This window comes from Mercenaria mercenaria, chromosome 8 (genome assembly GCF_021730395.1).
Source record: "Mercenaria mercenaria strain notata chromosome 8, MADL_Memer_1, whole genome shotgun sequence".
Taxonomy (NCBI): domain Eukaryota; kingdom Metazoa; phylum Mollusca; class Bivalvia; order Venerida; family Veneridae; genus Mercenaria; species Mercenaria mercenaria.
In genome coordinates this window covers 40,229,987-40,245,383 of record NC_069368.1, presented here as the reverse complement: position 1 = coordinate 40,245,383, position 15,397 = coordinate 40,229,987, and the positions used below count along the sequence as shown (strand labels likewise).

At 34.3% G+C, this 15,397-nt stretch overlaps 1 protein-coding gene across 1 annotated transcript in view; it reads right to left on the bottom strand.

The window, feature by feature from the left end:
- Nucleotides 1-14,825, bottom strand: part of LOC123566548 (uncharacterized) — a 29,835-nt gene extending 15,010 nt beyond the window's left edge. Inside the window, exons 1-9 of the mRNA XM_045360757.2 lie at nt 14,174-14,825; nt 9,561-9,656; nt 9,245-9,343; nt 7,147-7,245; nt 6,062-6,160; nt 4,015-4,113; nt 2,949-3,040; nt 2,252-2,462; nt 1,660-1,797 (exon numbers count right to left, since the gene is read on the bottom strand). Coding sequence (XP_045216692.1) covers nt 1,660-1,797; nt 2,252-2,462; nt 2,949-3,040; nt 4,015-4,113; nt 6,062-6,160; nt 7,147-7,245; nt 9,245-9,343; nt 9,561-9,656; nt 14,174-14,185 — 945 coding nt within the window. The 5' untranslated portion in view covers nt 14,186-14,825. The remainder of the gene's footprint in view (nt 1-1,659; nt 1,798-2,251; nt 2,463-2,948; nt 3,041-4,014; nt 4,114-6,061; nt 6,161-7,146; nt 7,246-9,244; nt 9,344-9,560; nt 9,657-14,173) is intronic.
- Between the last annotated feature and the right edge of the window lie 572 nt (nt 14,826-15,397).

The following is a 15,397-nucleotide window of genomic DNA, read 5'->3' as shown; positions in this document are numbered from 1 at the left end:
TTGTGCGGACAGTTATAGATATGGAGGTCATCCGAGTAAATTGAACAATTATAAATAACGAATGTAATCAATGTTAACAACAGGGCCATGATGACCCTATATCGCTCACCTGAGTTTATTATTTTTTAACAGTTAAAAGTTTCTACTAAATAAATACAGGCAGGTGCTGTGTGTGTGTTGAGGTGGGAGTAGGGGTGGGGGAGTTGGGGTAGAGGTGGGAGTAAGACATTGGAGAAATGATGTGATATGACAATATATAAACATGAAGATTTTTTAAAGTTTCCACTACATTAATAAGGGGTAAAGTGACCACACCTTCTAGTGGCAATGCTTTTTGATGAAATAGATTAATTTGTTCAATCTTCGTAAAGGGTCACCCAAGACACATTTGTGTAAAAATATTTTAAAATTGGTCCTGCTGTTTCTGACAATAATATTTTATAAGTTTCAAATATATAAATATAGAGAAAAAATGGCCTTACCCCCTGGCGGGCACGTTTTTAAGGAATCAAAATAATTTTAACAATCTTGGTAGAGGGTCACACAAGAACCATTTGTGTGAATTTATTCAGGCCAGCAGTTTCATGCAAGAAGATTTTTTTTAAGTTTCCACTATATACATATAGAGGAAAGTGACCACGCCCTCTAGCAGTCATGTTTTTAGGGAGTCAGAGTGATTAGAACGATCTTGGTAGAGTATCAGACAATGAACATTTGTGTGATATTATTTCAAAATTAGGCCAGCAGTTTCATACAAGAAGATTTTTTAAGTTTCTACTATATACATATATGAAAAATAGACCACGCCCTCTGACGGCCATGTTTTTTTAGGAATCGGAATAATTTAAACAATCTTTGTAGATGATCACACAGGGACCATTTTTTTGTTTCAAAATCGGACCAGCAGTTAAGTTTCTACTATATACATATAGGAAGAAGAGAACACCCACACCACTGGCGGCCAGGGGTTTTTTTTACGAATCGTAACAGTTTGAACAATCTCGGCAGAGAGTGACATAAGGACCATTTGTGTGAAATTATTTCAAAATAGGGCCAGTAGTTTTATACAATAAGATTTTAAAGTGTCCACTATATACATATACGGAAAAGTGACCACGCCTCCTGATGGCCATGTGTTTTGACGAATCGTAATAATTTGAACAATCTTGACAGCAGGTTACATAAGGAACATTTGTGCGAAGTTGAAATCGAACCAGAGGTTTAAGAGGAGTTGTTGTTAGAAGATTTTTCTAGTTTTAGCTCTGGTGGCCCCTATGTGCAACCAAGCGAAACCATTTGAACAACTTTGAAAGAGGACAACCTGAGAAACTTCTAGGCCAAGTTTCATCAACTCCCACCCAATGGTTTCAGAGGAGATGTTGATTGAAAAAAAGTGTGGACGGAGGACGACGGACGGGACGGTGAGCGATCACAATAGATCACTGCACTTTGTGCTCAGGTGAGCTAAAAACATGCAAACAACCATATCTGTCATTTTCTGTGACTGTTTTTCTTTAAAGATCATTGAATATTTTTATGGAAATAATCAAAAATCAGTTGGTATATTAATAGATATTATATCTATAATCATATAATTTGGATAAAATATAATATTTTACCACTTTTCAAATGTATAAGACACTAATATAATCCCAGTACCTCTATTGTAGTTTGTGCCTGCGTTACAGTAAGTCTTGCTCCCGATTTAAATCTTACAAAAAGTTCCTCCTGTGCCGATGGCAATCCATATATTGGTAACGTCAGTGTGACCTCACATACTCTTGGGACACCTGTGATCTAAATATAATTTGATGAAACAAATTTTGGATTGTCCATTTATATCGATAGAAAAAATTCTCATATCCTTAAATATGTGTATTCACAGAAAAAGGTGAACATTTTCAATACCACCAAAACACAGTTTGACGTAACAAACAAGAAATAACATATACATATAGAAGTAACAAGTGAAAACATAATATAAAGCATACCATGTAGAATGCTGATCATTTAGAAGATATTTTTGGAAACAGAAAACACAGCCTAGCAGAATACTTATTTCTTTGATAGTCTGTTTATCAGATATAACAAAATGTGCAATTGATATCACATCATCATATTCAAAGGCCCAAGGGTCAACATTTTCAGTACAATCTATTATAAGATCTTCGGAAGCATCTAGCACAACTAAGCAAAATAAGATTCGGTTTGACTGAGTCTGTTCATGACAGGCAAGGAAAAAGAAAAACACCTTAATGAAAAATACATCGCTTAACATTTCATCTCCATCCTCTGTGCAAAATGAATAAGAACTGTTTTCAGACTTTTCCCGTCTGCAGTAGAATGATGCCGTGACGTCAGTCGTCAAGGATATTGTTTCTATGACAACGCCAACACGTTTGAGTGTTATTCTTTCCTTGGCCTTCTTCCTTGTTATTGATATTCCCTGTGCCTGGATAATTCTGAAAGAAATGAAATGGTATATTAGCTGTAAAATGCAGAAACAGAGCAGTGTAAGATCTGCCCGCAATATCTCGATGTATATAAAATCTATAGGAACACAAACTGGGATAGAAGAACACATAGAGGATATTATCTGAGTGTCTTTTTATATTGAATTTATTAAATCGAGTTGAATAAGATAATAAAATGCGAGGCTCTATCAATTTTATTCAACGAATGCAATAAATTCGATGTGGAAAGTCACAAAATATATATTCTTTTTATCACAAGTCATGTTAGTTTTCCTGCCGAAACATCAAAAATTCTTGTTTCTTAATCTATTATACACAATTCAATTTGACAAACGTCTCCTGTACTATAAACGACGTCGACGTCAAAGCTTTTTTCACTAGTGCATTATCAGTTTTATGTAATATTAGCTTCAATTTGTGATAAAAAGAAAATAGATTTATCTCAAAGTATCGGTTAGATTTATGTTTTCTTGCCCTTTTTTCATAGCTTCCATTGTGAGTGTGTGCATCCGCATCATATTTAACATTTGAGAATTTTTACAGCTTTCTTCTGCAGTCCGACCATACTGAAACGAAGCAAATGTTTGACAGGATTTAATTTATCAATACCACAGATACAGAATTAGTCCATCTAGAAAATCCTGTAAATAACGCATAATTGTTCAGAAACGACTTCTGCTAGATCTTGCCAAAAATAAATATGTCACATCACTGACATGCACTAATCAATAATGTAAAGATAAGATATTTATTAAAGTAACATTTGTATCGTATGTACATTTACAAACTATGTTAATTACAGCAACTTTAACACCCGGACCAATGGGACTATATATCACCTTAGACAAAGTCTGAAACATAAGTCGTAAGCAAGTACATATTGAAATTTTGAATGATATACAATATGAGAATGGTTGTTATGTATATGAATGTGACAGGCTAATACCTTGTGGACTTCACATCAGATCATACTAATATTAAGACATTAGCGGTATACATAAAATTATTTATATATACATATTACATACAACAGGCGCCTGAACTAAGAAACTTGAGAGCTGTACATAGAGGTACGACGTTTTAGGTATGCCCTGAGTAAATATTTTGCAACTTTCCATGCACGATTGTTTCTGATCTCTCTGTCGTGGGGGCTTTGTCTCACTCTGTTCCTCTGGTCAGATCGCTCTGTGTCTGCACTAGTAGAGGATGAATTATGCGCCCTGTGTGGCTGCATTTGAACTATGTAAAGCGCCTTTGAACGTGAAATCGATCATGAAAAGGGCGCTATATAAATCTGGTATAATAATAATAATAACAATTTTTTCATTTTGCAATACACTCAGCGATAAACTAAACAAAAATGGGCATTAAACTGGGAAATAAACTGGGCATTGCGGTTAAAATATTTCACTTTCTAATCCACATAATACAGACATCAATACCCCGTCTATGCGGATCACGCTGGGTTTGTTCATTGTTAGCATGGCATTTATTCTTATATATTCTTGTGTATATTTTTAGTATTAATCATTTATCTTACCTTGTCTTTCAGGTTACTTCTAGCGCCGCATGTTAGAAGTGTCTCCACAGCTTCTTGATGGTTATTCGCAACGGCAACATGCAATGGTGTACTACCAATCTAAGCATGTAAATTGTAATTGTAAAAAAAACATGTTTATGACGTCCATTATAAAAACAAAATGGCAATCTCGCGCTTCCTTAGAAGGTTGACATACAAGAAACTCGTGTTTTACATAGATGATACATAAATGGACTCTTTTATAATCTTGCAAAGTTTTTTTTGAAATTAATCGTACCGTTTTGGAAATATTTTTTATATCAGTTGTAGTCATATACAAAAAATACATGTAGTTATGAAAATTTGAAATCAGAGCGTACATTTTAATACGTTGTTCTTTAGACATACGTGCAAAGCAGATGCTCAGTGAGCAGCGTACTTCATATGGAAAGTCTGCAGTATCAGAGAAAACTGTTTACAGGTACTGTCTACGTAAATTCAAAAATAGTCAGACAGCCCTTAAAGTTAGGGCTCGTCCTGTTAGGCCCAAAACAGCAGTGCTGTCAAAGAACATTGCTGCTGTAAGAATGACGAAGACGCCAGGTACACGGTGTACAAGATAGCATCTTTTCTTGGCAAGCCAACGGGTAGAACTCATGAGATTCTCACCAAGTACTTGGGTTTAAGAAAGGTTTGTGCCCGATGGGTGCCTCACATGTTAACCGAGGAACAAAAGCCAGTAGGGTCAAATGTGCTAAAGAAAAGCTGAAAAAAATGATCACATTAAGATGACTTCACTACATTATAGCTCCTAACAGGAGATGAAACCTGTACACTCAGCAAAATTCCTAATCGGTCAGTTTATATGGTTTTACTATTTTGTTAATAATGCATGTATTTACAAGAAATTTCACATACCGACATTTAAATAGGTACTGCAGCTAATTATTGATTTATTTTTGGCCGACTCCCGGCCAACGTAACCGCATTAGGCGTTTTGACCAATATAGCATATTTTGCACGTTCAGGGCATGTGCACCAATATGCACGTGTTAATGAACACTTTTGGCATTACTGATTAAAGTCCTACTAGAAAAACACATATCATCGTGAAATTGACACAAGAGCAACGCGCTCGGGCTGTCGGAATTTTACAACAAATTCAAAATCGGTCACTTCAATGAATTGTACTTGGGTTAAGTTTCGCCAAAAGAGCGCAGATGGTAGATAACCTACGATTGAAGGTTCTTGTAAACGGAAATAAGGTTAAAAAGGGAAATAACCATCATAGTAACAGCTTCAAACAAATTATATGAACATTCTGTTGAAATTACAAAACTAATTACACACGTGTCGTAAATGTGTCCCGACTAGCAACATTCCGACAGCTCGATCGCGTTGCTCTTGTGTCAATTTCACCATGATATGTGTTTTTCTAGCAGAACTTTCGTCAGTAATGCCAAACGTGGTAACGAACACGTGCATACTGGTGCACATGCCCTGCACGTCTCGACGTTCCATATGTCAAATAGTTCACGAACAAGGTTTTATGTTTTATTTGTCTTTATAGTCAAATTTGGCCGATATCACACTACAAGTAGGTATAGTTATATAGTAAAAGGGTTATGAAAACAGTACGTTGATCTGAAATGATGCATTCGGCTTCCGTGGATTTTTCCAGGCCGGATTACACACGGCGCGAGAGACTCGTGGGAACTAGGCCTGACAAAATTCACTCAAGCCAAATACAACATTGCAGATCACAATACTGCCATTATAATAATCTATTTTATCTAACAAGATTTACAAATTTATTAAGTTTTGTAAATCTGTTTACGTCTTACAATGATTCAGTCAACTGATGCAAACAAACACAAATTCTGCGTTTCCTGTTATAGGCCATACGTATGCGTAATGTCAAAAGAAATAAGCCACTAGGTAACTTAAAATCATATATATATATATATATATATATATATAAAGATCAATAAAAATTCAGAGACGGGGTATAAACATTTTAAACATTTCTGACAATGCAAAAAAAGAAACTTCAAAAAAATTTAGTGACCTTGTTCTGCAGATTCACGTCCATCCCAAGTGAGACCATCTCTTCAATGACATCCATTGGTTGAAATTTTACAAGCTCATGTATAGGACCATCACCGTCCTGTACAAGATAAAGTCTTTTATTAATTATTTTAAGCACGAAAGTAATTTTACAATCACAGAGTAAGAAGTCATTTGTACGACTGACAAACTCTTACGACAATACTATTGAAGCGCCTTGAAACCGTCGGAGAGATTTGTAGTAGGTCGATATACGTTTGGCTTAGTAACTTTAACATACTACTTATGAACATATATACGACATATGTACTTATAAAAACGATTACTGACTCATATGTCCGACTTAGTAACGTAACTACTACTTATTGCATAGTAACTCCTACGTAATATTAACTCTTACCTGGGATACAGTAATATAGGTATTGGTTAGTAAGTCTCACTTATTGGTTACTTTACTTTAGTCATACTGAGAGTTAGTGTGCCGTACAAAAGACTTCCTACACTGCTGTCGCTAGGATATTTATCAAGACTGTAACTCGTCATTTGTTATGTTGCTGTTTTCTTAAAAAATACCGAAAATAGTTTATTGGAAAGAACAATATGTCGCTGTTCTCATTAACATCATATTATGCCATCGTATAAATTTATTTCTCAATCTCAAAAGACACTAATGTTTGCTTAGATGTCTAGAATTTACAAACGAAAGAAAGTTGTTATAATGAACGAAAATGATAAGAAATATGCTGAAGTTCCGTCCTAAAAAAAGTTTTTAACATTTATCTAATATTTAACAATATTGCAATAATATATAGTGAGTACATACACATCTGTATTTCGCTAGTTTTATAAAAAAAAAAAAACTTTTTGTATATTTTTTGCCCTTTAAAACATGGGATAGGGTAGTTTTTAAAACATATTTTTGAAATTTTGAAAACTATTCGTTTATTTTTCATGCAAGTTTGCATTGTGAAGAAAAATATCACATACAGCTATAGTTTAATTTTCTTATTAATCAGTTTTTGAATACAACCGCTTTCTTGATATAACCCCCAATATCAAAAGTGAAAAGAATATTGTCAACATAACCTCATTTTTGATGTTCGGCTCCGCGCCATATTTCAGCAAGAAGCATACAATATCCATTCTCCCCTCTCTGGCAGCATAATGCAGAGCAGCAAAACCATTCTGGAATGTTTGCAAAGTCAATACTTTAGCTGAGGATATAGTATAGTGTACAATTATTTGAGAAACAATATTAGACATAACATTTACGCAGGAAATGCTATCCTTTGTCCTTCGACTTCAACGTACATCATTCTACTTGTCCTGTGGCAGTTTTTAAGTAAGTATCATTTTCGGAAAAAAACTATTTCCCGCTATATCTTCACGTTTATTTATCCCCCCACCAAAGGTGAAGCTGATATTAGAAATGCTCTCCGTCCGTGCGTCCGTCCGTCCGTCCGCAACGATATTTGTCCGGAGCATAACTCCAAAAGTACTTGAGGGATTTTCTTCAAACTTCATACACTGATAGAACACATTGGGAGGAAGTGCAGTGTGCAAGAACAATAACTCTACCTTGCCTATTTTTTTAGTTATTCCCCTTTATCTTATTTTCTTAAAAAAATTTGTCCGGAGCATAACTCCAAAAGTACTGGAGGGATTTTCTTCAAACTTCATACACTGATAGAACACATTGGGAGGAAGTGCAGTGTGCAAGAACAATAACTCTACCTTGCCTATTTTTTGAGTTATTCCCCTTTATCATATTTTCTTAAAACATTTTGTCCGGAGCATAACCCCAAAAATACTGGAGGGATTTTCTTCAAACTTCATACACTGATAGAACACATTGGGAGGAAGTGCAGCGTGCAAGAACAATAACTCTACATTGCCTATTTTTTTAGTTATTCCCCTTTATCATATTTTCTTAAAGAAATTTGTCCGGAGCATATCTTCTTCATACATGGAGGGATTTTGATATATCTTGGCACAAATGTTTACCACCACGATGCGGAGTGTCATACGCAAGAACTAGGTCCCTAGGTCTAAGCTCAAGGTCACACTTAGAGGTCAAAGGATACAAGAATAAAAACCTTGTCCGGAGCATTTCTTCTTCATGCATTGAGGGATTTTGATATAACTTGGCACAAATGTTTACCACCACGAGACGTAGTGTCATGCGCAAGATCCAGGTCACTTGGCCTATGGTCAAGGTCACACTTAGAGGCCAATGGTCAGATACAAGAATGACTTTGTCCGAAGCATTTCTTCTTCATGCATGGAGGGATTTTGATGTAACTTGGCACAATTATACACCATCATGAGACGAAATGTCATGCGCAGTTCCCTTCTTTAGAATTACTTCCCTTTGTTGTTACTTTAAATAGCTTTTATTGTAACTTTTTCATTACTAGTCGTAGGGAAAAATCGAGACCACTTTTCTGTAGTACAACAAACATGCTAAATCCAATTTTGAGGTGTATTTTGACCAGTCTCTTCCTGATAAAGATTTTTGTGTGGACTTGCAATTTTTTTTTTTTTTTTTTTTTTAAAGATTAACTTCCCTTAGTTGTTACTATAAATAACTTATATTGTAACATTTTTATAATTGACCCTAGGGAAAAAACAAGACCACTTTTCTGTGGTACAGCATAGATGTTACTCTCCAGTTTTAGGTGTGTTTTATTAATTTTATTATATATAAGGTATCTCTACCTAGTAAGGAGTTTTTTGTGGACTTTAAAAAAAAAAAGACTTACAATGATTACTAAACAACCATAAAATTAGCATTCCATTTGCAAATACAGCTGCTAGAGTAAAGAAATTTGCTTTGACGGGCATATATTGTGACATTCTGGCACTCTTGTTCCCTGTTAGCTTTCCATTCCTTCTTTTTACAGTAGCCATATAGAAAAACATCATAGTTATACTCTTCATGAAAATTAATAAAATTTAGCAGTAAACCACCTCACTACTGACTTATTCTTTCTTCCACATCTTAAAACCCCTGATGCGGACCACATCCTTCAATTATGATATGCCCGGTGGGGGGATTAGCCATGTCTGACATGGCTCTTGTTATTTTCAAAAACACAGGCATTTAATTTATCGTAAAACAATTTACTGAAAATATAAATAACTTATGATGGATATATTTGAACCTTGAGAAGAATGTATATACCTGATTTTTCTGATTGACATTACATCCATTCTGGATCAACAATTCAAGAATATCCAGATTGCCCTTCCTTGCTGCGAGGTGAATTGGTGTGTCTCCTTTCTAAACGCATAGAAGTTTGAACTTGCATGATAAAAGTATGGTTTGTAGAATTTATACAGGTATCTAAAGAAATAGCATATAAAACTGGTAACTGTGTACAACATCAAGCATGATAACGCAGAAATCATGAAATTTAAATTATTATTTAAAAAATGTATAAGTTAAATTGTAACCTTGTTTGTAAGTATAAGTTTAAAGTTAATGTTATAATTCTTACCCTATCAACTGTGAGATCCGTGTCATTATTCAGTATTTGTTTAACGCCATCTTTGTCTCCATTTTCAATCTTGTTCAGAAGTATTAGTCCTCTTTCCTATACAAATTAAAACCAAATTCTGCTAAAATATATAGGGGAAATATAAAACGTTTCAGGTCCTTTTCTAATAAAGTAAGAACATTCAACTGATGTACAAATATTAATTCGTGATTCTTTTTTCTATGCATGTTTGAAACAATTCCGCGAGGCTCATAAAAAATGTATTGCATGTACCAAACTTTATAAGAAGATCCTTTGGAAGCATAGAATGCAACAAAGTAAAATAAACGCGGACTCGGTTGACTGCTCATGAGAGGTAATAAAGAGTGCAACCTCTCTTACGCCCCATAGCACCGGCTTGAGTAAAACTCTATTAAAATGATCATCGAATGGACTTAATGATCCAAAGTGTCATGTATAATAATTTCTGTAAGTCATAACACCCTACTTACCGCTGTTTGTATTTTATTTAGACGCGACATACGAGACGTTTCCCATGGAAAGCGTGCGTTCGGCAGTGTTTAAACGTTATCCGTAACTTGACCTCTTTAGAATTTATAGCTTTAAAAATATGCATTAGTGGGAAAATAATGAATAAAAGCCGCGGGTATGAAATGCACTGTTTCGTATGTTTTCACCCGCGATTTATTTCTTTACTGCATGATATTGGAAAATATGTATAATGATTAATTATTGTGAAATAATATACCGAGTAAGAAAGTAAATGAACATGTCGCCACGTTTTGTGAACAGTTAGTTTGCCGTTATGCAGGGACTTCAGTTCGAAATTAACTGTTAGGTGGTATAGAAGAAGTAGTTTCCCTTACATAACTTAGGTCATTGTTCAATTTCATTTCTTTGGCAAATGATAGCTTACAGTAGCAATTTACTAAATATGAGAAATATTAGATTTTTGAAAAATGACCCTCTTAAATATCTGATGACAGTCTTTCTATCATTTTTGATCAATTGCCATATCCACAAAAGAAAGTATAGGTCTATATTGATTTTTCGTCTATTAGTAAAATGAAAGCCCTAGACGAATCAATAGTTTAAATCTTACAAAAAATATGAGTGAAAGAAAATAATATGTTCTTTATTACAGCACCATGCCAAGCATTAACGTGAAGGAAGTAAATACAGTTTTTATAATGTAAACAAAACCCTCACAGTTTGCCATTTATTCTTTTTCCACTCACGAATGCATTCAATGCATAAGATAAAATTTATTATTCAAAAACTGGTTCATAAATGAGACACTGCAACAAAACTTTAATGTAAATCTACATAGATATTAACATCAATCGACATATCGGTAATATGCAAGTTGTAAATTGATGTGGACTTTTTTTTTCAACGACCCGACAACAATAAGGTTGTCAATTTTTTATATCCCATTTACCGACAGTTGTCTTTTGTATTGCTCTAATTAGAGCGAAGTGCCCCTGGAATTAAATGCTTTAATATGAACACTGACTTGAAATCACTTGACCCTCATCGATGTGGGTTCGAGCCTCACTCGGTGCGTTTAATTTTCATGTGAGAAAGCCATCTAGCTGGCTTACGGAAGGTTCTACCCGGGTGCCCGCCCGTGATGAAATAATGTACGGTGGGTCTTCCTCCACAATCGAAGCTGGTAAGTCGCATATGATCTATAATTGTGTCGGTGCGACGTTAATCCTCCCCACCCCCCGCACCATCCCCCATTCCCCATCCCCACCCCAAAAGTAAAAAAAAACAATCTTTAATATGGACACGCTTGAAATATTGAACAATATCAACATTTGCATTGAGTGTTACAATTATTTTGATACCGGTTTTCTCTTTTTGACGTTTATCAATGTCAGATATGCATTTTATAGTTGAAAAAACATATGTTATTCATAAAAAACCCTAAAGTGTCCGCAATACATGAAATTTCTTAGCCTAAATACAATGAAACTGATGGCCTCATTCATTTATATAAACCATATTTTACAGTGTTAGTTATAGTTTGCATGTAACAAATGTATGGTCATATTTATTTGTGCATGATCAATTGCTAGAGAAGGGATCTGTTCAATTTTCTTTCACTTTTGATTATTGCTTTTATTGCAGTGTATTGGATAATCTGGTGTTGTTGCTCTTAAAATAACATTGATAGATACTACATCTACCAGGTGAACCCAGTACCGACGTAATGTTAACAGAAGGTACTGTATACAAATATATTTAAAGAAAATCTAGAAAACAATATACGGAATTTAAATGCCTTTGAAGAACACAGCGCAACCAGAAAACACCGACGACACAGGCTAGAAGACATATATTAGGACAGCTCAGTTCAAATGGACTTTAACAACTGCCTATCATGAAACTTTCTACATAAAATAATGTGAGTTTGTAATGTTCTGATTACAAAAATTGAAAAGCACGACTGCCCGCTCTGGCACGCTGAATTAATTGATGTATATATATCCATTAAGATGTTACTGAGACACAATCGCATTCAAATTTAAGGAATTTACTAATCTTTCAATCATCTTTCTGATCATATTTGGATAATATTGTCATATGGAAGTTAATCAAAAGAAATAGAGAATTGGGTCAGTGTTGTTTCACTTAACTAAAATATCAATCCTTTTGACAGAAATCTAATTATCCCTATTAGAACATCACCCATCCAGAGGCACAACAACAGAACATAAATACAATATAACAAAAAAAAAAAAACAGAACTGTGACAAGCTGTGCACACATTATCGTTGGAAATGATATGTGACAAATGTATGTCAGATGAATTAAATACGTCTTAAAACGGAGCATAGATTTATTTAAAACAAATGTACAAATATATGCCAATGTCAATATTGAATATTTTCGATGTAAAATACCAAGAAACAGTCTTCTGAAATCTGAAAATTAATAATGCTAACGACTAGGTAATGACTTTAATATCAGATGGCGCTTAAATAATACATGAAAAAAATAATTCTCATCATTAGATCGAAACGTCTATACTACGTTATCACTAAAGTCTGACTTAGCTCATTTTGGACCTCCAATAATTTATTTATACTGCATGTAAATTGTCAAAAGTGTCATTGTTAATACCAGAAGATTTATATCTCCACACATGTTCTTGATTTTACTTTTGAAAAACATATTTTATAAATCAACATTTTGTGATTTATCCCACAGACTTGCGTGGCGTACGTTCAAAGATGGTGGCGTCCATACAAATCTTTTTTGTGGGGGGTGGGAGAGAGAAGCGGGGGTGCTCATGGTTGTGGATGTCTGATCTATTTATCGTTAAATTACAGACATGGGAGAATAAAAAAAAAATTCGTGTAAAATATGTAGGACTTATTTGCACGGTAGGCCCTGAATTATCATTTCCCCACAAACTAAGCAGTTATTTCAGTTTCATTTTTTCAGCTGTTTGCTGAAATTGTGTTTTTACTAAATAAAACGCAAGTCAGGTGCGTATCATTGTTTCAGTCATAGATAACTGAGGTGAGGACAGTAATCTCAGTAAAGTTACATGCATTTTCATCACGGGTTACTGTTGTTAACAGGTTCGGATGCTAACACTAGTTTTTAGCATGAATACATGTATGTGTACTGACTAGTGTTTTCTTTAACGTCAGTGCACGCAATTTTTGGGTGACCGTTCGATCTTGGTTAAAAATTCTACCTGCTGTATAAAGTTCACTGCAACGACGGTCTCGGTATATCTTAACTGACACAATTTGCCGTGCTAATTTGACGATACACAAAAGTTTGTTGATGATAATCATTGTAATCAACAAAATTGCTTAAATATGGGACTACTGTATAACAAATATTCTTAATAATTCTTTAAAAATATATAATAGCTATCAATTCCATTCTCGCGTCTTTAATTCTCCTGCTCGGTCGTTTGGTGAAATTTCAAAGCAGAGCGATTTTAATACCACTCATAACGGTATGTTAAAATATTTTTGTATAATTGGTAGACATGGTAGATCTACAGACAAAATAAAAATATGACTTTTTGAAGAGTGCGTTAGTTACTTTTGTTCTCTATTGAATATATTTGCGAATTTCCCTCCAGAAGGTACGAACACGAAATAGCTTTACATAGGTATTACAAAAAGATACTGCTATTGATTTGTTTGGTCATTTTATTAATAAAACACCCTTTTCGTTTACAAAGTAAATGCAGCTTCACCATCTATACTATGTATGTTAAAACTAAAGAAAAACATTGTGCACGTGTCGGGTCGATTACCAGTTATAATGTCCGGTTCCAGGTATAATGCCTGCTTCCTGTTATTTGGCCCGGGGTACAAGATTTTGTCCTATACAGTTATGTTACTATTTAAAGTAAGGTATATAAAAAGACGTATGATCATCAGTTGAAAGTATTTGTATATATTATGAAAAAAGTTCTCATAGAATTACATCTCATACAATACATAAATACGCTTTCAAAAAAAATGTATATGGCGTACACACTTGCTTTGTTCAAAAAGGGTCTTTTAGTTTACCCGATTGAAATCCGAAATTGCGAAGAGAAAAATAAAACGTTTGTGAAAACAAAAGGATACTACCTGTCTAGCCATGTTATTTCCCTTCGTCCTTCTTTCACTCTGCTATTATATAACAAATGCAGAAAAGCTTCTTTATAATTTTGTTAAACGTCAACTACAATTAAAACGATTAGGGAAGTAGTCGGTATATTGATAAGGAGATTTTTTCGTTTTGATTGCATGTATGCATCTCATATACTCATTTACATAACAGTATGAATAGCGTATTGATTTTAAATGATTGCCAATATCTGAAAGCAGATAAGTTCTACTTTTTTTGCTGATTTTTTTTCAAAACATTTTTTTTTAATTATGGTAATGAACCAATAAAAAACCACGCTCTAGGACAGGAAGAGAAAATAATAAATGAATAATTTACTACTTGGTACCAAGTTTAAACGTTTTCTCATTCGTAAAGTCAAAACATATTTAAAATATTAAATAGTTTTTAGATGAAACGCGTGTCCTATTGTACTATTTAAACAAAATGACCAATGGGCGATAACTCCATAAAAACACTTACCAGGAACATGCTGGCAATATGAAAAACTAAGCTTAATACAATAGTTTTTGTTGAATTATCATTCAAGTCCCATTAAAATTGTAATTAAGAAGAGTCATTCAAAGGGTCATAGCTCCGAAATAAATACGGTCGTTAGTTTTTATACGCCCATTTGAAAACGGGACGTATTATGTTTACACCCATTACGGGCGGGCATGTGGTGTGGTGGGTGGGAAAAAACTCGGTGTCTGCCCAATAACTTGAGTATTTTGTGTCAGTACTAAACTTAACTTGCACAAAGTATAAATCTCTATAAAAGAGATCGATAACCAGCCAGTTCGAACTAGTATATCCAAGAATTGCGGCCATTGAATTGACAAAATTGCCAAAAGTAACAGTGTCCGCTCAACAACTAGAGTAGATTTTCTACCAAGTCAACCGTACTTATAGGGAAGGTGAAATCTAGTTTTGGCCCTTAAATTGGTCAAAATTGTCAAAATTGACAGTCCGTTCGATAACTAGAGTATTTTTTCTCAGAATAAACACAACTTATACAGAGCGTGTATCTCTGTAAAATCTAGGTTAAGTTTGATAACCAGCAAGTTCGAATAAGTATCTCCAGAGTTATACCCCTGGAATTACTCAAAATTACAAAAATTGACAGTGACTTCTCCCTAATTGAGTAGTTCTTATCAAATGTTCATCAAACTTGGTCACAATGTCTTAGCCGCTCTTGAGTTATG